Source organism: Hypomesus transpacificus, chromosome 22 (assembly GCF_021917145.1).
Source record: "Hypomesus transpacificus isolate Combined female chromosome 22, fHypTra1, whole genome shotgun sequence".
NCBI lineage: Eukaryota > Metazoa > Chordata > Actinopteri > Osmeriformes > Osmeridae > Hypomesus > Hypomesus transpacificus.
In genome coordinates, this window is record NC_061081.1 from 8,499,505 (window position 1) to 8,526,308 (window position 26,804).

The 26,804-nt window shown below is 46.8% G+C and overlaps 1 protein-coding gene across 2 annotated transcripts; it reads left to right on the forward strand.

Annotated features, from left to right (window-relative positions):
• Nucleotides 1-553: 553 nt before the first annotated feature.
• On the forward strand, nucleotides 554-26,362 carry fbxo41 (F-box protein 41). 2 transcript variants are annotated; one of them, XM_047045481.1, is made up of 15 exons: nucleotides 593-652; nucleotides 6,100-6,126; nucleotides 6,954-7,842; nucleotides 8,024-8,253; nucleotides 13,406-13,613; nucleotides 15,705-15,778; nucleotides 17,435-17,829; nucleotides 19,060-19,295; nucleotides 19,493-19,608; nucleotides 19,903-20,055; nucleotides 20,321-20,416; nucleotides 20,583-20,701; nucleotides 20,875-21,033; nucleotides 21,475-21,590; nucleotides 22,358-26,362. In XM_047045481.1, the coding sequence occupies exons 3-15, from the start codon at nucleotides 7,297-7,299 to the stop codon at nucleotides 22,418-22,420; spliced, it is 2,511 nt and encodes an 836-aa protein (XP_046901437.1). In that variant the 5' UTR covers nucleotides 593-652; nucleotides 6,100-6,126; nucleotides 6,954-7,296; the 3' UTR covers nucleotides 22,421-26,362. The 2 variants fall into 2 exon arrangements, with proteins under 2 accessions (XP_046901435.1, XP_046901437.1); XM_047045479.1 differs by lacking the exon at nucleotides 6,100-6,126 and having other exon boundaries at nucleotides 554-652.
• Nucleotides 26,363-26,804: the final 442 nt, after the last annotated feature.

Sequence of the window (26,804 nt, forward strand, 5' to 3'; positions counted from 1 at the left end):
TTGCAGCCACGTTCTTAAAATGAAAATGCATTTCTGGAAATGCATTTTCATTTTCAAATTTTACATTTCAAATTGAATTTTGGTATCTATTTGCTGGGGCATATTTTGAAAATTAAATTTCAAATGTCTTTTTCGTTTTCATTTTAAATAAGGGAAAGAATGAGCAGTCTTAAAGAAGAAAATGAAAATGCAAATAGGATGATTGAATACTAATTTGATTTATGAGTCAAATAATGCAGCCACATTCTTAAAATGAAAATGCATTTCTGGAAATGCATTTTCATTTGAATTTTGGTCACGATTTGCTTCCATAGTACTCTAGGGAGCGCTGCTGTGTGTGAAGGCTCTATTTTGATATCTGTTTTACTGCATTGACAGCCCCTGCCTAGCGAACCACAAAGGTACTCTTTCGAGGAGAATAATGCCTTATGTTAACGTCTACCGTTGTTTTCTTGATTAAAAACATCTCACCCGAAGACCCCCTCCCCTCCCTTCCCCTCTCTTTCACAAACCTTCTCCTCTTCGCCCCGCGCGCTTTCACCGTGCACTGCATGCATGCCTACTGTATTCTGCTGCAGAGTGGCGCGCGTGACGTCAATGAAATGTGGAGCAGTTCCTTGACTTGGGCGAAAAATGGGGAGAAAATTACGAGGTGAGGAGCGTCTTTTTAAGATACGTTAGGGGTGTTTTAGGGACGATGGCAGTGCGTGGCTGTGTGTGTTAATTTATTGTTAGATAAAAACATTTGGGTAATCGTAATGGGCGTGATGGCTGGAAATAATGTCAAATCGTATCCAGCACACAACTGACCGCCTGCCCGCTGTGGAAGACAGTAAAAATTCAGGGCATGCCGATCCCATGCCAGGCGATCGGCTTCACATGTCATTAACACTAGGATGCAACGCGTCGCCATCCGTAACTATATGATTTATTCTGCAAGCGGCAATTATATATCTTAAATAATGCTTTCGTTCCTTCTGTTCAAAGTGATGGTAGCCGCATGAGGTGTTGGGCTATGCCGCTTGTCCTGACACTTAAATACGAATAAGCTAAAGCTATAGACTACATTCTGTACGCAGGAAGTAATCAATACAAAATCAATTGACAAATTAGTAATCCATCGGTAGTATTGGTTTGAAAGAAAATGATAGTGAATGCATAATACCATTGGCCTAATACGTCTCAATGACACAGTGGATTGGTGTCAGAGAATGTCATAATGAGATCTTACCATGATATCATCTGACACCATTTAGCTGGTTGTCTAATTTACGTATTTTCACAATACACGGCTATATCCAATATCGAATCAATGCGTGCATGCAACATCTTAAATGCAATGCAAATTGTATCATAGCATAGTCATAACATTGAACACAGTGTTAGATGGCTTATTTAGTACATTTCTGCATCCTGTCCTTGCCAGAGCAACATGACGTGCCATATTTACCAGCAGATCTCCCTGAATGTTCCTGGGCTGAAGGGTGTGAGGCTGCAGAGCGTTCATGACTTGGTGGCAGTACGATCTCAGCAGGGCCCCTTGAAACAAGAAGCCAACATTTCCCGGCCTGTCCTGGGTCCTTGAGCAGCCTATAGCTCAGTGACAGATAGGCAGACAAACTCAGAAAAGGCTGTGTGGCATTTCTGGAAGGGATCCTTGATGAACTGGAGTGCTGTCCCGTTGAGTTGGGAAAGATGTGTAGCTGGTCAACAACGCTGAAAGCTGAAGCGTGGGGAGGAAGGGGAGGGGATCTGGGGGGTGGTCACAGTTTGTCAGTGTTTGTGTTTTGAACGTGTACTAAAAACTGTTCTAGCCATAGAGGATTGACAATAGTTATGCAGAAAACAAAGTGTCACTGTCCCAGGTGTCACAGGTATCACAGGTATCAGAGGGTCTCTGGAGGGCGCTTCAGTAACATTTCTGTGTAGCTCACTGACTGTTCTACAGACAGGATCACGCCGTGGGATCGGTTTTAGAACCTATCGTGAAATTTCAGTTTAGAACTTATCGGGAGGTTATTCTGAAGCAGCTGTCTAGGAAGACTTGAAAATATTAATAGAAAATATCAGCCTGTTTCTCAGCCTCACAATAGTGTTTTATTTAAATTCAAAAATGTACATTTTAGTGAGTTTGCATTAGCTAGTTGTACATTGTGTCATCTGTAAAGTGCGTTTGAAAGTTTGCTCTAATGGAGAGAATTGTCTGACACAATTCTGTCACACATCTACACACACACAGTTTGAGGGTCTGAGAGACAACAGAGGTGCAATATATCACAGAGGCCATTTTCTGCTCCGTTTCCCAGGGATGCCCTACACTATAGTCAGCTATGTATCTGAGCCTTCCTATTGGCTAGAGTGCAAAGTCTTATGTACACAAGGATATGGGCTGTGAGGGGAGAAGGCTGGGAAAAGGTTTACCGCTCAATCTCTGCCTCTGAATAGCATATGACAGCCTTACAATAAAAGTCCCCTTCCCTTTTATTAGATAATGTAGTAAAGGTCTTTGGAGATTCAACTGTGCCCTGAGGTTAGAATGCTATCTAATCAGTCAGCACAACTTCAAAGAAAAAGGAAAATGGAAGTATCCAGAATGGGCTATCTGACGGTGATGGTAGCATTAATGTATGTGATAATGTGGGTTTATATAATACATTCAGGGCATACATATTACACAGGCTTAGCTCCTGTACTGACACAAACGTCAACACATTCCTGATACGGAATGTCCATGCTATGAAAAACACTGTCACATCTGTCACATGAGCAGACATCTTTGAAATGGCAAGAGATGGAGGTTTAACTGTGATTGGGTGTCAGGCAGGTATCAGTGTCTCTGCGGTTATTGAGTCCAGACCGTGAGGGTTCCTTTGAGATATTCCCGGGATTGTCAGCATGTGATGATTATCCATGGATAATGGTGGAAAATTGCTTTTTTTTAATGGCCTCTCCCGGATCAATAGGAGACACTGGAGGAGGTGTCTATTGGCTGCACACCCTCCTCCTCCATCCCTTGTGACGGACAACACATTCCATCTCCCCCTTTGAGACAATCACTGGATGTTCACTGGCTGGGCCAGTTGCAGTGTGTCACCCTTGTTGCCATGTGACCCTTACCACAATAGTGCCATTGACCTAATTCTGTATCGTGATATCACCGCTCTCCTTGACCAGTGCTTTGATGTATATCTACAATCCTAGGTACAGACAATGTCTGCAATACGTATACCTCAATCCTCTGATGACGTTCCACCTTCCATCTTCTCTTTTCACCTTCTTGGTTTGTACACTGACCTGATAGATTCCTACAGGCATACAGTATATAGAACGAACACTTTTGGTTGAAGATGGACTACACGGACAAAGCTCGTACCTACAATGGTGAAAACATGTTAGACTGGCCCATGGGGTGAAGACAGGTTTGCGTAAGTGAGTTGTACCTCGGTCTGAGGCGAGGCCTTGCCCTCTGCTGTCAGGTGGGGTGCCTTGGGCAGTGTTACTGGCCCGTCACAGACGATGTCTGGCTTTCACAGAACTAACACATTTTGACATGCTAAAGCCTTAGGCTGGCGGGTCCAGGCGAATTTCAGCTAAACAGTTTTAAAGAAAGGACCGAAGCCTTTACAACCATTCAGTGGAGCTTGCAGGAAAACGAAAGTGAAGTGCAAAAGAACAACTAATGGTTCTTGTGTTGGCATAGATAGAGTATATCTCATATATTTTCCTTCCTCCCATCAGAGATGGGCTTGAGAGGCAGTGCTGGCACAGAGTTGGCATGGAGCCATTAAGCCTAGTAAAACGTCTGCTACTGTGCTGCACCTTGGGCACAGTCTTGGCACTTTGAGTGACAAGCAGTCACCTGACGACCTGAAGCCTGGCACAACACCTCCATGGAACCACTGCAGCAGAGAACAACAATGGTAGTAAAAGACCCCCCCCCCCCCCTCGTTTCTGTCGCTCGTTCCCGTTTTTCTTTTCTCTTCTGTTTAACAGCCTGAAGGGATATGGGACTACAGAGCTGGTCCGTCTGTCTGTCGAACTCACTGCTCGTGTGCCTGGGGTGCTTTGATTAATTTTAATCGTGGGAGAAGGTGCTTTGCCTGTGAGCCTGAATACTGAATAAACTTAATGCCTGACTTTATCTTAGCGGACTGGCACAGATAAGAGTTGTCTCCAAGTTACAAACCCATCACTGACCCAGAGGAAGACAGACAGGATTAGTTTCAGAAGTTGTGGTTTGATGCCAGCCCCATATTGACGAGCAACAGTAGACTCTTCCTCTGTTTGGTTCTCTGAACAGAAGATCTACTCACCTTTTACAAAGGGGGTTTAGCAGCAGGGCCCAGTGTTCACTCCCTCCCTCAGGGTCCTCTGGGACCTCATTAGACCTCGCTAGCGTCTCTCAGGAACGTAGAGCATGTTCTGAAAGGATGGTTAGCCGTGCCGCACTGGGACGCTCTGGTAACCACAACAAAAAAGGTGAAGTTGAAGGAAAGAAGGAGAGAGGGAGGGGATCAAGCCGGTTCAGTTGGTGGTGAAACTGACCCAGAGGAAAAGATCCTGATCGGGCTAGAGAACTAGATCTCAGGTGCATTTTCAATATAGAATCATGTTTGACTTTTTTGTTTTTGTCCATTGAACCTTTCAATCATGTTTTTATAAATCATGCTTGAATGGAGATTTTGAAGCACTGTCCCTCCCTCATCATTTGCCTTCTTGAACGCATCATACCCCAGAGAGATCAGCTGGGACAGTCCCCCTGCCCCCACCCCCCTGGCCTGTTACTCTGATGTAGTCTGTTATGACCTCAACATATCATTCTCTCTGGCTCCTCAACACCTGCGCCCCTCCTCCGACGCTAGTCGTCCTAGCAACCTCCATCTATCTATCTCCATCTTATTATATATTTTTTATCTTTCTGTCTCTCTCTCCCTCTATTTCTATTTTCCCACCTTTCTCTCTCCCCAAATCATCTCTTTACCTCTGCACAGTCTCTTTCTCTCTCTCTTAGCAAACTTTCGCCCTGTGACTTCCTGTCAGCACAGGGGTCCATTCCTACATGACAGCAAGGGATTCTGGGAACTTTCGTGCCACCCCAAAGACTGCCACCATTTAGACCTCGCTACATCCCCACGGGTGAGACCTTCTCCCAGCTCTCTCCTTGTCTGCAGAGGTAGGCAGGGTCTGATAGGTAATGTGCACAGTAAACATCTTTCCTTTGGGTTGCAGCTCACAGCCGTGTAACGACCCCGACCCAGGTTTTATTGGTCTGTTTCATCTGCCTACTCATGGTGCAATCAACCTGGTGATAATCATGTCCTCTTCCTTCATTTGACAACTATATAAGGACCTGGCAAGAGACCAGGGTGTTAGACTATTACAGCCTGCCAACCAAGGGTCTTTAAACTTTATCTCCAGTTAAAGGTCCCCATTGTTTTAAAAGATGTCTCAAAGACCCACTTTTCGGCACAATAGGGTCATACAAGTAAGGGAACAAAAACGGCTTCAATTAAGAGTCGAGACAAATGCAGCCTCGCAGCCAGGTTCTATAGATCTGCTTCTGCCTCTGTTCTGCTCAGACAGAAGGATGACAGGTTTGAGTTTCAGCCATGTGCCTCCTTTTCCATGTCTCCTTTCACAGGCTATCCTTCCTCAAGATGAAGTAAATGGCAGCATGTTGTCAGTCTGAAAGAGTATTTGATAAATCCATCCAAAAGGTTATACAACCAAGCCTAAAGCTTATAACCTGGTGGGTTATGGGCTAATGGTGAATACGGTAGCGTGCAGTAGAGTATGGTAGAGTATAGCAGAGTACAGTAGAGAGGGGTAATACCTAAGTGGACTGAAGTTGACTACTAGTTGACTGGACGTCCCTGAGGCTTCATTAGAGAGCAGCCCACAAGGTCCAGGAGGCACTCTGCATGGAAGGACGCTGCGGTAGGAATGTTCTGTGGCAGCCATCGTTGCTTTCACTTTAATGGGCAGTTCAGAGGTCGAGCGTGGACTGCAGAATCCATTTCCATTTTGCTGGCTTGATTGTTCTGATCTGTTTGTGGTTAACTAACTTTAGTAACTATAAACCTTTTTCTGTATTTTTAGGAATTGTCAGTATTGATGTCATTTTGGGTGAGTGTGTAACAAAACATTTCATACAAACACACTCACGCGCACACACACACACTTGTGTTGAGAGATCAACATCAGTCCACAGGGACAGCTGCATTCCGAAGGCAGGGTGGAACACGTGGCCGGCAAGATGCCTCACTTCCTTCCTGCCAGACAATGAAATCACGCCTTCTAGAGTGAATGTTAAACGTGCACTGTACGTGATGTCATCCTACAGCTGCAGACAGAGACCTGATCCTGTTACATAACAAGCTTGCTAGCGGTGTCTCCCTGATGCTAACCCCTTGAGACTGGTATTAAGAGTCTAGGACTGTGTCTGGTGAGGGCAGTGCTGGAGCTGGATGCAGAGAGAGGATCCTATGTCCGTGCCAGCCTAGTACTCATCGTGCCTTAGCCAGGCTGGGTCATTAATGGATAGTTGTAGATAGTCTGGGGGGAGGGGTTTAGTGTCAGGAAGACATCTGTGGAACAGGTTTATGAATGGAGGGATGAAAGGATAGTGGGAAGGAGGGTGAGATGATTTAATGGAGGGAGGGAGGAAGGGAGGGATGGAGGGATAGATGGATGAAGGGAGAGATGGATGGATGGAACTCTGTCTATAGCCTTTTCTAGAAAAGAGTTGTGCAGCATGTCGCTGTAGCGGCAGCAGCAGTTCTGGGTTGTGTAAGCTGAGGAGCTGACACGTCTATTTCTGGAAGCGTGCGAATGTGTTAAGGAACTGTGTCGTCGTTTTCAGCATTTTCTGTCAGTCATTTCTGCTTGAGAAATACATTGTGAACTAGACTGTAGAGATAATGTATATACATTCTTGTTTTTCTCTCCTCCAGGGCCACATTTAAGGACAGCACCTAAGAGGCAGCACTGAAGGCAAGGAACCTGGGAGGACTTTGAATGTGCACGTGGGCCAGTGTGTGTCCCCGTCCAACAATGCACTGTGTTGTGAGTGTGCAGAGGTCTCCCAGCACACAAAGCCCCCCCGTCGCTGCTCTCCTCTTTGTCTAACTCCCCCCCCATCTCTCCTCCACGCATCCCTCCGTCAGATCAGCCATGAGGCGATCTCTCCGCATCCTGGTCGGTGCGCCAGAGGACCGTCTCTGCCTCCCCGCCGCTTGAGCCCCCCCCCCCCCTCTCTCCCCGCCTCACTTCCTTCCCAGCGTCTGTGGGCGCGGCATGGCCTCTCTGGACCTGCCCTACCGCTGTCCTCGCTGCGGAGAACACAAGCGCTTCCGGAGCCTGTCGTCCCTGCGTGCCCACCTGGAGTACAACCACACTTACGAGACCCTGTACGTCCTGTCCAAGTCCAACAGCGTGTGCGACGCCGCCGCGCTCCTCCCCCTCGTGGCCGAAGGGGCCCTCCTCGCCCCCACCAACAACAACGACCCTTTCCAGCCCCTCCGACCCTCCTTCAAAGAGCGACGGTTCCCGTGCCGTGAGCTACCGTGCCCCGACGACCTGGGTTTGACCCCCGCCAACTCCAACACTGCTGCACGTTACCTGCCCAATGTCGAGTTTCCCCTGGGGGAGATCTTCATGAAGACGGCCATGACCTCTGCGGATCCCGGTCCCCACGGCAACCCTGGCAATGCGGTGGCAGTGGCAGCAAACGTGGCGGCGAGCGCGGTGGAGGCGGCCTATGAGGAGGGACTGGCCAGGCTAAAGGCTCGGGCCTTCGAACGTCTGGAGTTGGACGAGAGACTAGAGAAGCTATCTGAAGAGGTACAGGTCATTCTCAGGCTGACTGTCGAAAGGAAACTTCAAATACTTTGTATTTCAAGTTGTCCTCATCGCATCTTTTTTCTTTACAGAAGAAAATCATTTCACACATCAGAGGCCTTTAAACGTAAAAAACATGATCAATCCTCATGATGAACCCTCCTTCTGAATCCTCCGTTGGCAGGTGGAGCAGAAGATCGCTGCGCGCGTGGGCCGCCTGCAGGCGGAGCTGGAGAGAAAGAGCTCGGAGCTGGAGCGGGCCAAGCTGGAGAGCGAGAGGCTGGGCCAGGAGAAGCAGCAGCTGGAGGACAAGGCCTCGGAGCTCTCCAGACAGGTGGACGTCTCCGTGGAGATGCTGGCCAACCTCAAGCAGGACCTGGTCACCAAGGAGGACGAGCTCACTCACAAACAACAGTGAGTGGTGGCGTTTTATAACTTTTATAGATCTTTTCGTCTTTTTTATTTATTTTTCGACTTGAGATACGGGTATCTTTCTCTCTGTGACTTCTTGTTGTTGATTATCATTGACTACTGTGTGTGTGTGTGTGTACATTCTGGTAGACAGCTGATTATGTTCCTGCTGTCCCTTAGGGCCTTACAGCTGTGTTAGTGTTAACAACGCCTGACTGAGCTCTGGGTGGGAAAACAGTGCTGTCACCTAGACCTATGCTGTACAGCAGGACAACACACACTAATTCACCCTGGTTAGCTTCTATTTCTCTCTCTCTCTCTCTCTCTCTCTCTGTCTCTTTCTCTCTCTCGCTTTCTATCTCTCTCATCTCCCAGTTGATAGTGTGATTGTCAGTGGTAGTCCACCCAGAACAAACTGTGAGCTGCTCCTGTCTGCTTGTGTCTCTATGACTCTGTGAGTCTGGACAGCTGCTGGCTGTGCACAGGCTGAAGGCAGACCTGGACAGCTGCTGGCTGTGCACAGGCTGAAGGCAGACCTGGACAGCTGCTGGCTGTGCACAGGCTGAAGGCAGACCTGGACAGCTGCTGGCTGTGCACTGGCTGAAGGCTGACCTGGACAGCTCAGCAGAAGGGGAAGTCTGGATCTGGTCTGCTGGTCTGGGCCTAGGTGCTACTGCAAGGCGTCGTCATGCAGAATTCTACCAAACAGGCTGAGCTTGTGGTTCTCGTGAGAGGACTAGCTGGCAGCAGAACAGTGAGCTCTGTCTGAATTTGGAATGAAAGCTGTGCTCAGAGAAGGAAAAACCGCATCACTGCCTGTGAATGTTGAGCCTGGGCCTTCATGAGTCAGCAATACTGGTCCACGGGACCGCCCAGAAAAATGTCACTTTTTTTCTATTGAGTGTTTCACCACACCCAGGCCTCAATCCCCAGGCTTGATTTATACCTCTTCCTTGCCGAGTTGAAGGCGGAGTTGGCCTAGCAGGAGGAGAAACCCTCTTGTGATTACATAAAAAGAATACGCCAAGGCAGACACATTTCAACATCATATTTTGCCTCATGTCTTTTTCTCGTTCCCTCAAGAAACAAAAGAGCAGAGGAGGGGGGAGTGGTCTCGTTATCTTCTTCTGTCACCTCTGCTGCTGCCGTAAACAAGATTGTTCGACTCAAAAAGCATCCCACAATGTAAAGTGTAGATGTCGGCAGAGAGAGAAAGAGAGAGGGAGAGAGAACGAGAGGGGGAAAGAGGCCGGGATGGGGGGCGTATCACCTCATTAAACGCTGTGTCTTAGAGAGAGAAGTAGGCATTAGCATCATGTGGAGGTTAGTGCAGGGCGTTAGCATCGCATAGAAAAAACTGCAGATCTGACACCTCCCTAACAAAACATAGAGAAGAGTAGAGGAAGAGGAAGAGAAAACGGCCGTCCTCCTCCACTCTGTGGTCAATGCGTCTGGTCAAATGGGAGAATGCTCTTTTACAAAATCAATAAGACGCTGCAACATGTATTGTTGCTTGTCAGTCAGCTATCATGGGTTCATATTACTGTAAGAATTTTCTGGATATGCGGGCAATACAGGTCATCCCCATTTTCAAGTTCTTTGAAACCTCAGAAGAATATGAAACATACATTAACTGCATGCCATATGAACTTACAAGTGTGTTGTCCAGCCTGTATGATATTAGATGTAGAATTCCTGAGTTGTTCTCATGGTGTACGCTGACCTGAGTAGCAGGATAGAACCAGGAGAGCGGGGGTTGGCCCACGGAGTGCGATTTATGGGTGTAGGGCCCTACGTCTTCCCATTAGACAGCTGGGACGGAGGGCTGTGATTTGTGGGTCCTTGAAACTAGAAGTGCTTTGAGGAGAATGAGAGAGGAGGCACAGGGACAGCCCTGTGTCTTCTCAGATATGCCCCGCCCCTTTCTTTGTTGTGTGGATATAGATGGGTCAACAGGACCCGGCTCTGCAAGCAGAGAGAGAAAGACAAAGAGAGGGAGACAACTGAGAGAGACCAGAAGGAGAAAGATAGAGAGATAAAGACAGACTGACAAGAAGGACACAGGAAGCGTGTGAGAGAGAAAATATGGAAAGAGAGAGAGACTAGAAAGGAGACATGAGTGAGTGAGGCACACTAGGGTCCTGAGGTCATTGATTAGAACTCCATCCTAGATTAGCTCTGTGTTGGGAAGCCAGTCACGCTCTCCCGGAAAGGAGGGTTTGGAATACAGGGTCGATGCTAGCATCAGTATGGTGAGGGTGTACCGTTAACACTATGCTCTCTCCACACTGTGTCACTGCACGGCAGGATGATATCACCTCAAGTATACCTCTCTCTTTCTCTCTCTCTCTCTCTCTCTCTCTCTCTCTCTCTCTCTCTCTCTCTTTCTCTCTCTCTCTTTCTCTCTGTGTGTCTCTCTCTCTCTCTCTCTCTGTCCAGGTGACGGCTAACTCCCACATGAGCCACTGTCAATGTCAGTTGTTGAGACGAACAAAGTGACTATTTACAGCAGCTCGATGTACCTCACACATCCTTTTGGGGGGGATAAATGATTTCAAACCATGAATATGAATGCAGAATAACATTGCATTAATGACCAGTCATCAATGACAAAACTGAAAGGCGGCTGACCAGCGGTTGTGATTACCATTTAAATAGAGCACTTTAGGAGGTCATTACTTATTCATTGTGTCTGTTGTGTCCAGAAACCCTTGGATGGGCCAGCCTGTCTGTCTTGGCCTACAGTACAGCAGATTCAGGATAGCATTGCCTTTTCTCAACCTTCTGTCATGCAAATGACCACAGACCCCCGTAGTGGCTCTGCATCCACGTCTGGTTTATCTTTGCATCGAGAATTGCTGCTGCCCAGGTGATGAATTTTCAGGCCGCCTTCACCTTTGTTTGAGCTTTGTTCTTTTTCACCCATCGCTTCTTCCCCTGTCCGTCTCTCCAGAGACGTTGCTGTTATTCTGTGGAACACCACATGATTATATCGCCTGCTGGAATCAGTGTTCAGATGTCTGTTCCACGGGAGATCTACTGTGTGTGGTATTGTACTAGTATTCAGTTGTCCCTGTTTGCATTTCCCTATGGAAACACCCCTTTCAGGCTGACAGACTCTAACATGTGCTATTCAGCTTGGCCTCTTTGGATTACTTAGATAAGAGAAAGCCACACTGTGGCAGAGAGAAAGAGAATGAGACACAAAAGAGAGAGAAGGAGCTGGAGATGATTAAAGAGACTTTGGACAGGTGGACTGGTAGCCCCTCACTCTTTAAATAGCGCCTGCTCCTCCACTAGCCCCTCCCACCTCCTCCATACACAAACTGCTACACACACACACACTGTACACATAATGTACACACACACTCAGGTTTAGACACTGGTCCTATTAAAAAGCTCCCCACTTCACATCTCCACACCTGAAACTACAAAAGGTGTGTGTTTTTCCCAAACTGCACCAGGATCTGCCGCCCAGCTCTCGCCATGACGGCAGGTAGTCCTCAGATGTTTTGATTGGCTTTTCATTCCTTGGGGGATAGTGTAGCAGGAAGCAGTGTAGACTCAGCTCTCCCACGCCTCCATTGTGGCGCGTCCAGGAACTGCTTTTAACTGTCTGTCACCTCCTTTGGTGCTGTGTGTGTGAGTGTGTGTGTGTGAGTGTCGACAGTACGTGTGTGTGTGTGTTTCCTCTCCCTCCACATCTCCCTGTGCACACCCCTTCTCCCTCGCTGGTTCTCCTCCGCCCCCTCGTCTCCTCCTTTCCTCTTTCCCTCAGAATATTCCATTGTGTGTTCAGCGTGGGGGTTTTTGCTGCCCCCTCGTCTCTTACTCAAACGCAGACCAGGTCTCTTCCTGGAGTAGTGGCAGGAAGCCGTCGTCCCTCAGTCCTCCACTACTTCCTGGAGGGCTCATCCTCAACCGAAACACCATTAATCTCCTTAAACCTTCAGCTCGTATGTAAATAGCACGGAGGAGCCTCTGTGCTCTATACTCACTGTTTCCCCAGGATGATGTCTCTCTCTGACTATGCTTGTGACAAAACAAAGAAGCAAAGCAGAATCAGGCTGGTGTCGTTTCTGCTCTGTACCGCTATTTCAGCTTTGCTGTGGTTAGAGTTATGTTCACTAGCTGTTCTCCTGGTTTAACAACTGTACTGAAACATCAGATCTGCCCGAAAACGAGCTGTTACCAGTATTCCAGGCGATTGAACCAGCTCTTTCAGGCCCAGGGCGGTTTCTTCACATCACACAACTGTCTCAGTCTATCGCAGGTTTGATGATTTATTTAGAAGCTGTTTTAGATACTGTCAGCTTTAATTTCTGCACTTAAATACTTGTTCTAATCGCGGAATCAGATTTTTGGACGTCTTTGCCCACCATGACAGGAGCAATTATTTTTTCCCTGATATCAGAGCATTTCAAGGCCTGTGTTCTTCCTGGCTGCCAGTGTCTGGCTGGATCTCAATAGTTTGAGATTCTTTCTTATTCCTCTCTTCTTTCTTCGTCTCGTCATTTGGTAGTTGCTAGAATCTGGCAAGAGGAGGCTAGCTGAGAGTAATGAGATACAGGAAGGGAGAGACTGCTTCTGCTCCAGGCTCAACTGAGGGACCTGTCCAGGGAATTATAGAATGCAGATTAACATAAATAAACAAGTATGAAAAGAAACAGAGGGAGATAAGGAAGGAGGGAAGGAAGGATGTAAGGAAGGAAGAAAGGGAGGGAGGTAGAGAGGAAAGAGGGGAGATAACTTCAGGTGTAATTTCTGTTTGTGAAAGTGATCAGAATGCAGGATTACCGAAATTGTAGACTGCTTTAATCACAAGATGCGTGTGAGTGTTGTTGTGTATCTGTGAGATTGTGTGCGTGAGTTTGTGTGTGTGATCATAAATTGCGAAAGAGTGAATATGTACCTCATACAAAGCCAAAATCTCCCCAGTAATCTTCCAGTAGTCTTTAAGGCCAGGGTCTGTTCCCTGTTGGGCTTCCTGGACTCTATACATTACACAGACCCCTGTGTCCAGTGGCACTCTTTGTTTTGTACTTGTAAATGGGTGTCTATGCACATGTCATAGCATATGTGTGTGTGTATGCATAGCGAGTATGTGTGATTGTATATATGATGTGTGTCTGAACCTGCCTCTTTGCTTAACCAGGGAGGTGGCTCAGATCGACCAGTTCCTGCAGGAGACGGCGGCACGGGAGGCCAACGCCAAGGTGCGCCTGCAGCAGTTCATCGAGGAGCTGCTGGACCGCGCCGACCGCGCCGAGAAACAGCTGCAGATCATCAGCAGCTGCGGGACCACGCCCAACGGCAGCCTGGGACGCTGCAGCCTCCAGGGGTCAAAGGGCAACGGGCGCCAGGTGAGGAAGGGGCGGAGCTCCACGACTAAGCGATTTCTGCTCTTGTGGGTCCTCTTTGTGTTTGGATTAGGTGTGTTTGCTTTGTCATGGTCATCACGCCACATGGGCAGTTGTGAGGTGTCTGAACACAACCAGGAGCCTCAGCCAGGGTAGCTGCCTGAGTTTGATCCCAGAGAACAGCACGTGGGCACAGATGACCTCACAGCTTCTCAGTGATGTCAAAGCAGGTTATCCCCCCCCTGCATTATGTATAGGTATTGATTATATGGAGCTCTTTAGAGGCAGTGTGTCACTGTGTGATAGACTTTGAGGCCGCAGACACGTCAGGGATGGCTGATAGACCTCTGTTATGTAAACAGTGCCTCCTTCACGGGATAGCAACACTGAGAAACACATACTGCCAGCGGATGTTTAAAACAACGCCGTCACTTGTAAATAGGAGTCTTGTAACTGGTCACACTGTATTCTCATAACGATGAAGAATGCCAGATTTGTAATAGATCAGACGTATCTGTAGCCTGCTGCAGCTGAAGCTTTAGTGCTGTGGAGTTTCCATGGAGACCGATGTCTCTGCTGGGTAGACTATGGCTGCATCCACCTTTGAGAGGGACAGCAGCATCCATGGCCCTGTGACCTCTGATCCCTCTCATAGAGGAGGGCTTCAGTGTGTTAGAGCCCACAGCGCCCTTCTGTCCTCACTTCCCCAACTGGAATACACTGGAAGAATGGCTAGATGCTAAACTATGATGAAACTGGCAGTTAGTTACTGTCAGGAGGCTTTGTGTCACATACATTTCCATCCTGTTTTTATGTAACACTGTTTATTTGATCATTTTCGAACGCTTCTGAGCACAAAGTCTGTTAGTCATTCAAGGCTGTGGTACAGATTTTTTTTTTTGCGTCACTGAGGACAGTGTTGTCATGGGGCTTGACGTTAACGCTGCTGTGGCCAGCCAAGTCCTGCCTGTTATATTTAGACTGTTTACTCCAGAGTCTCTCTGTGAGCCTGTCAGCCAGACGCTGGGTCTGTAGCTTCAGAGAGCAACTGGAGAAGCAAGCCCTTCACCACAGGCAGACAGACAGGCGGGCTGGTGCGTGAGCCAGTTGGCATGGTGTGTCTCTAGTCACAGGGAGGGAACTCTCACCCTTGACGTTTGCTCACATCGAGTCGAACTTCCTCCTCTCATCTTAGCCTAGCGCTCCTGTCCTTCCCTCTCCTCTCATTTCCTTTCCTTTCCTTCCCTCTCCCCCACAAACAACAGGAAGGGAGAAAAAGGGGATAGGGAAGTGTGCCAGACAGGCCCACGCCCAAAACCCTACCTCCAGAATGCACACGCACGCACGCACGCACACACACACACACACACACACACACACACACACACACACACACACACACACAGCTGTAATTGCTTCTTTCTTGTGTTACAGTAATGTGGGCATTACCAGTGTGTTTTCCTTTGGTTCAGTCAAGAGACTCAAGTAGTATTTTAGCATGAGATGACTGACTACAGCCACGTTGTCATTAGCTGGATGGTTCTGTTTCATGAAAACTCAGCAGCAGGGAGCTTAGACATCCATCATTCCTCCAGACAGATCGAGCAAAGACATAACCACGGGTGAAGTCTAGCCTGGTGGAGGGAACAACCAAAACAATCTTAACGATGTGGAAGGTGATTGGATCAAGCAAGCACCCCTCTGAGTCTCCAACCTGAACCAGCTCTGCCTATTTAGATGATATCCTCCTCCCCCAAACTCCAGCCAATTAGCTGACATGTGTTCAGAGATTTTTTCCATCACAATTAATCCTCCAGCACAGACAGCCCCAAGGATGGTATATTTTAGCTTTATTTTTCACATAGATCTGTCTGTGTGTGAAATGTTCTCTCCCCCCCTCTCTCTCTCTCTCCTTCTCTCTCTCTCTCTCTCTCTCTCTCTCTCTCTCTCTCTCTCTCTCTCTCTCTCTCTCTCTCTCCCTCTCTTTCTGTCTGGTCCCTCCCTCCCTCTCTCCCTCTCTCTCTATCTCGTCTTCTCCCTCTCCTCCTCCTGCTCCTGGCTCCTGCTTCTCCTCCTCTTTCTCCTTCTCTCCAGAGAAACTCCAGTAACTCAGGATCCACCAGAGGAATGGACCAGGTGTCAGAGCAGCGATCATCTCCCAGCACAGGGTAAGGAAGTCCTCACAGCACACACAGGACAGGATCGTGGGCCGAGGGAGCTATTTCAGAACAGACGAAATGTGGTCCCCTTGCATCCTTGTCTAAGCAAGCAATAGGAACTTTTTAACTACCATCTGTGTGTATGTATTTAGCTGTTATTTAGCACTTTAATTTATAAATGTATGTCTATAAATATTACTTTCGTTCTTCCTCCACAAGATGTTATTAATAGAATATGACTTATGAGAGGAATGAAGCTGGTTGCTGTGTTGATGTTTGAACAGAATCTCATTAGTTTCTTTATTGATTTTGTCTGTATTTATACCACCACAACTGGGTCCTTCTTGCATCAAAATGTCTCTGCCTTATGTTGTCAGCTTAGTAGTGCATTAGCCATTAGGAAACTGCCTAAACTTCCTGGTTTTACATGCAAATAATGATCTCCAGGCCAATTAGCAAGCTCCCCCTATTGATTCTCCTACATTGATTCAACCTGTGGTCCTGTTGAGCTAAAGTCATCTCAGTCACAACAGGATGTCTCTGTGGCCCCATCAACTGTGTCACTGGACGGTCACTCAGGTCCCCAAGGCTACGCTCATCCCAGCAATATCATTAATCCAAACCAGGACACCATAGTCCTTGCACGCAATGATAGGGATTTCATAACATCAGCTGTAAACAAATGTGGTCATTTGTACAGTGACAATATGCATTGCTCTGATGATATCCAGTGTTGGGACAGCCGTTACTGTAAATAACGTTATGTCAGGGCCTGTTTGAAAGCTGCTGGAGGGTGTGCATAGATGAAACCGTAGGCAGAGGAAGAGGGAGATGGAGGTAGAATGACAAACAGAAGATGTCCTACTTTCTCTCAGACTCAGATTATAAACTGCTCATTATATGTAAGTCTGGAGGAGGAAGGTTAAGTGGGCTGTAATGCGAACAGAACGACTGTTTCTCCATCTCCTTACCGTCTGCTACTGAAAGGCTGCCCTTTCTAAGACAAAAGCTCCCTAACTGAAAAGCATGTTAATATTCCGTAGCATTCACAGACTCATTGTGCTATTGTTTAGTTTGTTTTAAGACATTGCTTGTTACATAAAAGGACATCAGTGTTTGTTTTATGTTACTGGACAGGAGGAATAACTCTTTGATTCTTAAAATGCAGTGTTTTTGCTACTTAAATGTTTTTAATGCCAACGGCCACTTTTCGGGAGTTCATTCATATTTATGTTCTCACCCAGGTTCTGTATCTAATAATATTACTGGGCTGAGAAGAAACCCCAGGCATCTGCAGTTCTAATATTAACAACCTTACTGAGACACGTTATACTGCAGTCTCTGCATGACGGAACCTTGTCACAGAAACAACTTCCTCTAATGTCTTAGACCTCCCCTTGGTTCATAACCCCTCCTCTCTCTGTCTCTCTCCCCTCCTCTCTCTGTCCCTCTCCCCTCCTCTCTCTGTCCGTCTCCCCTCCTCTGTTTGTCTCTCTCCCCTCCTCTCTCTGTCCCTCTCCCCTCCTCTCTCTGTCCGTCTCCCCTCCTCTGTCTGTCTCTCTCCCTCCTCTCTCTGTCCCTCTCCCCTCCTCTCTCCTCTTCTTTCTGTCATAACCCTCCTTCCCCTTCTTGTCCCACATCTCTCATCTCTCTTCCCCCGGTCAGTGGGATGGGTCGGGTTCACTCCATGTCCCAGGGCTCGGGCGGCTATGACAGTGACAGTGTGGATGTGCACCCCATGGAGGAGTGCCCAGAGGCCCAGTACTACCACGTCCAGTGCCGGCTAGGCGAGGGCGGGGGCGCAGGAGCGTACGAGCGCCTCCCGGCGACTGGGGGGGGCTGCTCCCGGAGTTGGGGGCTCCGCAAGCAGGCCATCCAGAACTGGCAGCGCCGGCCCTACCGCAACAGCATGGAGGGAGAGGAAGGGGACGTGTCGGACGTGGGCTCCCGAACCACCGAGTCGGAGGCGGAGATGTGGGAGCAGGAGAGGAGGGCCGTGGCAGAGGTGCAGCAGTCTTCAGCACACCACAGAGGAGGAGGGGGATACCGTTTGGGAGCAGGTAGGGGGGCTGGAGGACACGCAGACACACACACACTGCCGACATTACCCCGTACACATGCACACACACACACACCATTCATTACCAAACACACATGTTCAACTCATTCACACACACAGCACACATTACCACATATTCAATTCACTATATGTCCAAGACTAGACCAGAACACGGAGGACTGGAGTGCAGACAGCCTGTGCAGAACTAGGTCAGGGTGAATCACAGCAGATCTGGGGCTAGACTGACCAAAGAGCAGTCAGAGGCTTTGTCACTTCAACATGACTAATGAGCAGACTGCTTCGGAGTCTGACTCTAGGTCAGCCAAGAGGTAGCCGTCACGAAGGGGTGACGGATGGCCAAACTGCAAAGACCAGGTCACTGCTAAAGTGACACACTCTGCTGTGTGTTGGGGTGTGTGTGCATGTGGGTGACTAACTACACATTATATTTGAATCCCCTCAGCTTTTGAATCATGGAGCCAATAGTTTTCCTAAACTAGTGCCAGTTTCTCTTTTACACGCCCTTCTCTGCCAACTTCCTTCCATTCCCGGCTGCCGTCCCAAACCTTTTATTTCATTTTATTGACAAGCAGCTTCTTTAAATGGCTACATGGCTGTGAAGTTTGCTGAAGGGGGGGGAAGTCTCAACAATCCTCGACACGAGGAACAAGCCTGCTTGGCCTTCCCGCGTATCGCAAGGCTGCAATGTCAGTCATGTGATGTCACGCCCTGACGTCGTCCTCCATATTGGGCTCTCAGATTGTGTGCGAGGTGAGATGGAACACATCAACATATCACACGGTTTCTTCAAGCACATATATCCCAGTATGGCTGAGAGTGTTATGTGCATCTCACGCGTGGGCGGTGCTTCTCTAACGGCCTGTTGCTGGATGAGAAGCCTCCTTCCAAGGCCAGGATGACATGGATGACTCATCCCAGGCTGATGGACTTGGAACAGTGTCAGGGATCCAGCCCAACAGCATTGAAATCCAGAACATGTTTGAATGTAGGGATTTATCATGGTGACACGTTGAATGTTGGTGCCCTCATGTGGATTGAAATGGAATGGCACTTTAACGCCCTGGATTAAAATCCAATCAATTTATACAGCCTGTTTTAAGCAATGGCTTAAGTGCTAGTCTATTCTACTCTAGTCTGTATGGAAACAAACAAGCATCGAAAATAAAAAAACAATCTCTCGAACCAGACGCCTTCTCTGTCCTGTCCGCAGGGCGGTCAGAGGGGGGCCACAATAAGCCATGCCACCACGAGAAGACAGGCAGGGCCAACGAAGTGATCAGCCCCGAGGTGCTGAAGATGCGGGCGGCGTTGTTCTGCATCTTCACCTACCTGGACACCAAGACGCTGCTGAGGGCGGCCGAGGTGTGCCGGGACTGGAGGTTTGTGGCCCGCCACCCCGCCGTGTGGACCCGGGTGCTGCTGGAGAACGCCCGCATCTCTTCCAAGGTGGGCTCCGTCTGGACCCGCACACACACACACACAAATAGGACATTTCCACATTTTTGGAATTCATTGCAGACAATTTTATCCTATGTGATGTACAAAATGTGCATCTGGAAAGTACAGCAGGAGATCAGATGGTTTGTAACTAACTCTGGAGCGTGCTGAGTGTGACTGACAGGCGCTGTGTGTTGCTGTGTTAGTTCCTGTGCACCCTGTCTCAGTGGTGCACACAGACACACTCGCTCATCCTGCAGAACCTCAAGCCACGCCAGCGAGGCAAGAAAGAGACCAAGGAGGAGCACCTAAAGAGCACACGGTGAGACACACACACACACACACACTCAAACATGCAAATCTTTTCTCTCAGCAGACTGCATAGGGTTTCTATCCTGTTTTTGGTTCATTCACACTCCATCCTTCTCTCCCTTTCTCCCTCTCTCTCTCCCCTTGTCTCCCTCTCTCTTTCTCTCTCTCTCTCCCCTTGTCTCCCTCTCCCTTTCTCCCTCTCTCTCCCCTTGTCTCCCTCTCTCTTTCTCCCTCTCTCTCCGCCCTTCCCTCTACCTCACCCTCCCTCTTTCCGCCCGTGTCTCTCTGTCTGTCTCCTTCCTAGTGGATGTCTGGAGGAAGGTTTGGAGTCCCTACTGAAGGCCACAGGGAGCCACCTGCTCATCCTCAAGGTGTCCCATTGTCCCAACCTGCTGACAGACCGCTCCCTGTGGTTGGCAAGCTGCTACTGTCGCGCCTTGCAGGCCGTCACGTACAGGTGCCCACTAAATATACACTTTATATACACTGTAAATACACTGTGTATACTAATATTCTGTATATAATATATTAGTATCAAATGTAATTTGAGACTCAGTACTGTGGGTTGTGGTTATGCTGGAGGTGTAACATATTGTTAGCAGTAGATTATTTGTATATGTGTGTAAGGTATCTAACAAACTGAGTCAATTCGTGGGGTGAATGTCCAGTGGGTTGTGGCAGTTTGGTTCAGTCCTCCATGTTGTGTGAACGTGTTCCCTCAGGAGTGCCACAGACCCGGTGGGTCAGGAGGTGATCTGGGCTCTGGGAGCAGGCTGCAGGGACATCATCTCCCTCCAGGTGGCGCCATTGCACCCATGGTGAGAGACAGGCCTGGCCTTAACGTGGAGCTATCTGAGCCCTGAACAACTTTGTCTGGGGTTTAACACTGACCTCTACTTAACCCTCAGACTTTTGAAATGGAGGAAATATCTCAGTTGCGTTGTGAGACTGCTGTCCAATCAGTGCCCATCTTTCTTTTTTCAGCCAACAGCCGGCGCGCTTCAGCAACAGATGCTTGCAGACCATTGGTCGATGCTGGCCACACCTCCGTGCCCTAGGAGTAGGCGGGGCTGGCTGTGGTGTACAGGGCCTGGCTTCATTGGGTATGTGTGCTTAGAGTCTGTTGTTACCATGGTGATGCATTCAGTATAGAACTCTGCCATGTGTTCATAGGACTGACAAGGAAATAAAAAATGCCCATTAACACAGACAGTGTGTATGTGTGTGTGTGTATGTGTGTATGTGTGTTTGTGTACGTGCGTGGTCTCCACCCCAGCGAGGAACTGCATGCGTCTGCAGGTGCTGGAGCTGGACCATGTGAGCGAAGTGAACCAGGAAGTAGCAGCAGATGTGTGCAGGGAGGGTCTGAAGGGCCTGGAGATGCTGGTGCTCACCTCCACCCCCGTCACCCCCAAAGCTCTGCTTCACTTCAACAGTGAGTACACACCAGATACCCCTCAAGGAGAGGGGAAGGTTGGCCGAGGGCTGAGGCAAAAAACTACAAACGGAATAATCCAGGGATGCAGTCCAGGTGTATTTATTTATAGTGGAAACCAACTGCAAATATTTACAGTAACAGCCAGGCACAAATAAATGATAATCATTTTAGAAATTAATATTTGCAAAAAAACTATATTTAGAAACAAGAAAAATCGAATACTATACTGTAGATCCAAATGTAACTTGGGAAAACTAAGGATAAGTCCCTGCACAAGGCAATGGCCGCAGAATGCTCCTTAACAGTAAGTAGACCCTACACAGTAAACCCTACAAATACCCCCTTGCTGCACTCTTCTTTAGTATAGCTAGCATTGTTTAGTATGTTTCTGTAGTTTCTGTTTGTTCAGGCCTAGCTCTGTCTCGCTTCTCTCCTCAGGTGTGTGTCGTAACCTGAAGTCCATCGTAGTGCAGATTGGAATCGAGGACTACTTTGAGGACCCCAACAGCCCCGAAGCCAGGAAGCTGTTTGACGAGATGGTGATCAAGCTGCAGGTGACCCCATGTCTCTGACCTCATCCTCTAAACTTAGATAGTTCCATCCTGTTTTCCCTGACTAACAACCAGAGACACAATCCTCTCCCCAGTGTCTATCAGGTGGGCGGGAGGGGTCTATACTTAGAACACAACCGGACAGGAGCCAGGAGAACATGACTCAGACTGGGAAGTTCACCGGCTTCTAGAGAGAATGAAAGAAAGAAAGATGAAGAGAGAGACAGAGAGAGGGGGAGCGGTGCTATCCTAGGCCCCTTTGGTGTTTTCCGTTTGTTAGTCAGCTTGTGGATGTTCCTACTAAATGAGAGAGGGTGTTGGAGGAGTGCACCGAGCGCTTAGATAAGTTCCCCACAGTGGAGGAACCGTGTGAGTAATCCTGCGGCTGTTGTGTAGTCTGCCCAGGAAATAGCAGGGCAAACATTTCATCACACTTAATGAGAGTGCTGTAGGAGGATCTGCTGTGTGAGTTATGAGCTATGGGATTCCGAAGCTATTCCAAGCTCCACAATCATTCATTTTGTGTAGTGCTGTGGAATAGGACTCACACTCAATTGAATCAAGATTAATGGACTTACTTTTCTCTGACTAATAAGTGTAGCACTCTAATCTTTCTTTTTTGGTCCCTGCTTTTTCCATTTTCTTTCTTCCTTCCTTTCTCTCTCTCTCTCTCTCTCTCTCTCTCTCTCTCTCTCTCTCTCTCTCTCTCTCTCTCTCTCTCTCTCTCTCTCTCTCTCTCTCTCTCTCTCTATCTTTGTCATGTGAATTAGGCCTTGAAAAAAAGACCTGGCTTCTCCAAAATCCTCCACGTCAAAGCTGACAGCCTCTGCTAACACCCTCCACATGCCAAGAGGGCGCAAAGGACACCGACCATTTTGAATCCAGTAACTTAAACAGACCCAGTCATTTCAAAAGCCTCAATATGACTGACACACTGGCCATATCCCACCATGTTGGACCAGGGGGATAAAGCTATCCAGCCAATGTTCAGTCAACATGCACTCTGAGACTAAGCACAGAAGCTTAGTCTGCACAAATAGCCACAACCTGGGCTGAATCAGTGAAGATCCCAAAAGATCTCAGAAGAAATAAACACTCTACTAGAATAAAAGGGACAATGTTCTGACTAGCACAGTAACTGGGGACCCTGTCTGACACTTGTCAAATGAACAGAAACAGAAACAGTACAACTAGACATTCTGGCAGCCATTTTTTTTCATTTTCTCATCACAAACAGAGACGTAAGTTGGAGGATGACATCATAAGAGAAGGTTCTGGAAGATTAATTCACATGTGAGCAGATTCTGCTGGAAGATGTCATAAGAGAGCAGGCTCTGGGGGATGACTTCAAAAGGGTGCAGACTCTAGGGGAGGACAGAAGAAGGGTGAAGGTTCCGGAGGATGATAAGGGAGCACGCTCTATAGGATGTGTTTTTCTCAAAGTGAAAGATGAGTTTTGATGTTTGAAGATTTTGACCGTGCCCAGAGCCAATAGCCAGAAACCCAGGTGTGTGTGTTTGTTTGTTGTGTGTGTGTGTGGCACCTGGGGAGGTAGACAGATTGCCCCCCAGATTGGTCAGTATTGAACTGTCTTTCCTGCGACCTCAGGAAATGACTGCTTCACGGTGCCTGCTGCCACTTTGGGAAGAACAACACTGCTTTCATCCATCATAAACAGAACTTTTAACAACTCCAGACCTGGTAAAAAAAATACGAACACAAACTGCTACTTACTACCTTTTAAGGAACCTGACAAAAAAATCATCCCCCAAACCCACTCTATACTTTCATTCTTATAGCCACTGCATGGTGTGTGGTTGTTATGTAAAGAGTGAACTAAAGCCTCTGTCTGCGCCATTTCTCTCCCCTCCTCAAGGAAGATGAGCTGAGCACAGAATCGACATCCTTCTATCCATAAACTCGGAGCTCTGTTATAATGTCTGTCGACTAGCTACTGGCTTTGCAGTCTTTGGAGTCAACATAGTTCTGATTTTGCTAAATTCCATTCAGGTAGTCCCCACAGACCTTCATGTTGCCTTCCTCCCAGGAACTGGTGCCATTTGTTGGCCTGCGTGTGTTTTTCTCATCCAACGTGCCATTAATGTTAAGGAGCCATGTAACATCAGAAAGATGTCTCCTATCTTCTAAAAAGACAAACAATTGACTGAAACTGCAAGCAAATCACATTTGTCACAAGAAAAACAGTTGTAACCTGTGGAATACATGTGTTTTCCAGGTGTATACAAATATGATGTGTTACAGCAGTATATATGTATACATATGGTATACATGAACAACAGTATAAATATATATACATTTATTAATTCAAGACTAACAGACTTGCACTACAACCACAGCAGAGGGCTTTGTGTTCCTGTCCTCTGATGTCATCAAACAGCTAGCTCTCTTTGGCGCCATCTAGAGTGCTTTACTCCTGGCAACTCCTTCCAGCACCATCCGTCCAAGTCAACATCTGTCAGATCATCTCGTTTTAACAGTTAAATGATCTCCCACAGAGGTCAGAGGTGCCTGTGTATGCTATCATAACATCAGAGGCAAAATGACTGGAATTCAGTATCTCTTATCTGTTCGAGTGACTGGATCACAGGCACCAAATTAGAACTGGTCCCAGACACAGAGTAGACGGTGCACAGAGTTACATCGATGGTTGTAGGAATGTGATCGCAGGTTTTTCTCCTACTCGGTAGGTGACCCATAGTCATCTTCTTTAGTAGATTCCATAAAGATTTGCAACTCATTCGCTCACCTGTGACTAAAGTTGTGGTCCTTCTCATCTGGTCTGTAGGACACTAATCCATTTCCAAAAAAGAGAAATGACAAATTGTATGTAAATGTTTGTGAAAACTGGCTTACCAAGCACCAACCCCCAAACCCGCTCCGATCTCAAATTAATTGTTTTTTAAGTTACAGACAATCTTGTCCTCTGTAAGACTATAAAAACCCTGTATATAATGTTCATAGTGGGGGTGGCAGAGACTTGGCGTGGGTGATTGCATTTGGTGTTCTATACATTAAGGTCATAGGAATGTGGATCTTCACGGTGAAAAGAGTTGAAGAAAGGTGCCTGCTGTTGTTGGTTCTGTACTGTTCTCTCTCAAAGGTCAAATGGTAGATCACCACAGAAAAAATATATGATGTATAATGGTAGTGTTGAAATTGCAGTTGTGTATTTTAAATCCTTTATATTTAATGGGCATCAGAGTCATATAGAGATGGAAATTATTTAATGAGAGGATGAATACAATTGAGCTATTTATTTATATAAAAAAGAGAAATGTCTATAATATTGGCATGTTTGTGTTCAAGCATAATTCAATCATCAGGTTGCCTTCTTAACCGTTCTGCTAGCCTGGCTATAGAGCATTATTAGGTGTTTAAAACTTAAATTTGCTTGCAAAGGTTTATGCTGTTTTATTATTTTATTAAGTCTGTTGTTGCACTAGTGGAAAAAATATAATCCATATTAATATTAGAGTGCTGTTTTTTTAATATTCAGCTCTTTGTCAGTATTTGGCATATTACAATGCACTTTTTTCTAGAGCGCTTTTAGGCGTCAGTTGTCGTTGGTTCTATAAAAAAAAGGTAATCACACGTTTCTGTCAGTCAACGTGATGCTTCGGTTTCCATGGTTTCCTCCGTTGTGCCAAAAAAAATATATATATGACATTACTTACGTTCTCATAGGATGGAAAAAATGGACAATTCCAGTGATTCAGAATTATTGTCAATGAAGGTGCAATACTTTTATGAAGGTGCAACTACTTTTATGACTAATAGCCTTTGGCCCCCAGGAGATCCTGTGTGTTCTATTGGCCCAGGCTTCTCTCTCCTTTATTTGTCAGATCTCTGGGTTGGTTGTTGAACATGTATGGTTGAACCTGGGCCTACTGGGATCAACTGCATCCAAAGTGCTTTTAAGGTTCATTGCGATCATGACAGTACACTCGCCTTTGTGTTGGTTGCTGTCAGTTATTGTCAGGTGCTGGCAGTTGCTTGGTATAATCACTGTTGTGTTCATGCTCAGTGTTCATATGTTTGGTTTGATTCCAATACTTCATAAAAGAAGGGGTACCCAGTCCACACCAGTGTCTGACACCCATGTTGCAGTATACTTTTTAAAAAACATATACTGTAGGTTAATATTATTTTTTGATTCACTGTATTAATTTGCTACCTGAAATTACCCATAAGTGCTCATTTGATTTTAACATTCATATTTGTATATTTTGAGGGATATTATAATTTCATATTTTTAAAGGCTGCAGCATTTTTAGGATTTAAGTGTGTGCGTTATAAGTGTGTATGCTATAAGTGTGTATGCTATACGTGTGTGCGCCGTGTGTAAACTGTGCTCTTCTACTGTGAGTGGTAACGTTCTGACCTGCTTGGTGCCAAGGCTTTAATTTACTGCAGTATACAGTATCTGTTTGTCTCTCTCAAGGTCTTCATTATGTACTTCTTATGCACATATTATGCCCCGTATGAATGATTGTATTCTTTGCCCATTTGTCTGAATAGTATTTTCATGCATTACCTCAACACTTAACTGGGCAACTAAGTGTGCACATTATTTGATCAGTATTGAATATGATGCTCACTCATGAACTGTAGTCACTTTCTTCATGTTGCTCTTTCTTAAGGAGAATTGTCTCACCTCCAGAATAGTGTTTGAATCCTTAGGCCATGCATTGCAATAGATGAAAACTGTTTACTGTCATTCTATTCATTTTTGCTCATAATAATAAAATTGATTAATTTAATGTAATTGTTTCTTTATTTCTGTTACATATTACCTGGATATGCATATAAGTAGGCTTTTAAATGAATTATTGAAACAGTATACACCGGAAAGACATGACAAACTGGACGCTCCACTAGGAGTAGGGCCTGTCAGACAGGTAACAGAAGGCTATCCAGAGTAGCTCGTCAAAAACCTGCGGTCTGGGGGAGCCCCTCCCCAGAGACATGTGCAGACCCTGCAGGCTAAGGCCTTACCACAGCTGCTTGGGTTTGAATCCAACTTTGGCCTTTTGTTGCAAATCTTTCCCTCTCTCTCTTCCTGCCTTTCTTGTCACACTTCACTTAAATACTGTCCAATAAAACATTAAAAAAATGGTCCAAAAATATATCTTTAATAACAGCTGTTTGCAGTCTGACACTAGATGGCGATGTTTGTTTGGCCAACACATCTTAAAA

Excerpts from the sequence above, each read along its gene's own strand:
- fbxo41 (XM_047045479.1), top strand. The coding sequence starts at position 7,297 with ATGGCCTCTCTGGACCTGCCCTACCGCTGTCCTCGCTGCGGAGAACAC. Across the intron at positions 13,614-15,704 it reads CAAAGGGCAACGGGCGCCAG|AGAAACTCCAGTAACTCAGG; the intron begins GTGAGGAAGGGG and ends CCTTCTCTCCAG. Across the intron at positions 17,830-19,059 it reads GGGATACCGTTTGGGAGCAG|GGCGGTCAGAGGGGGGCCAC; the intron begins GTAGGGGGGCTG and ends TCCTGTCCGCAG.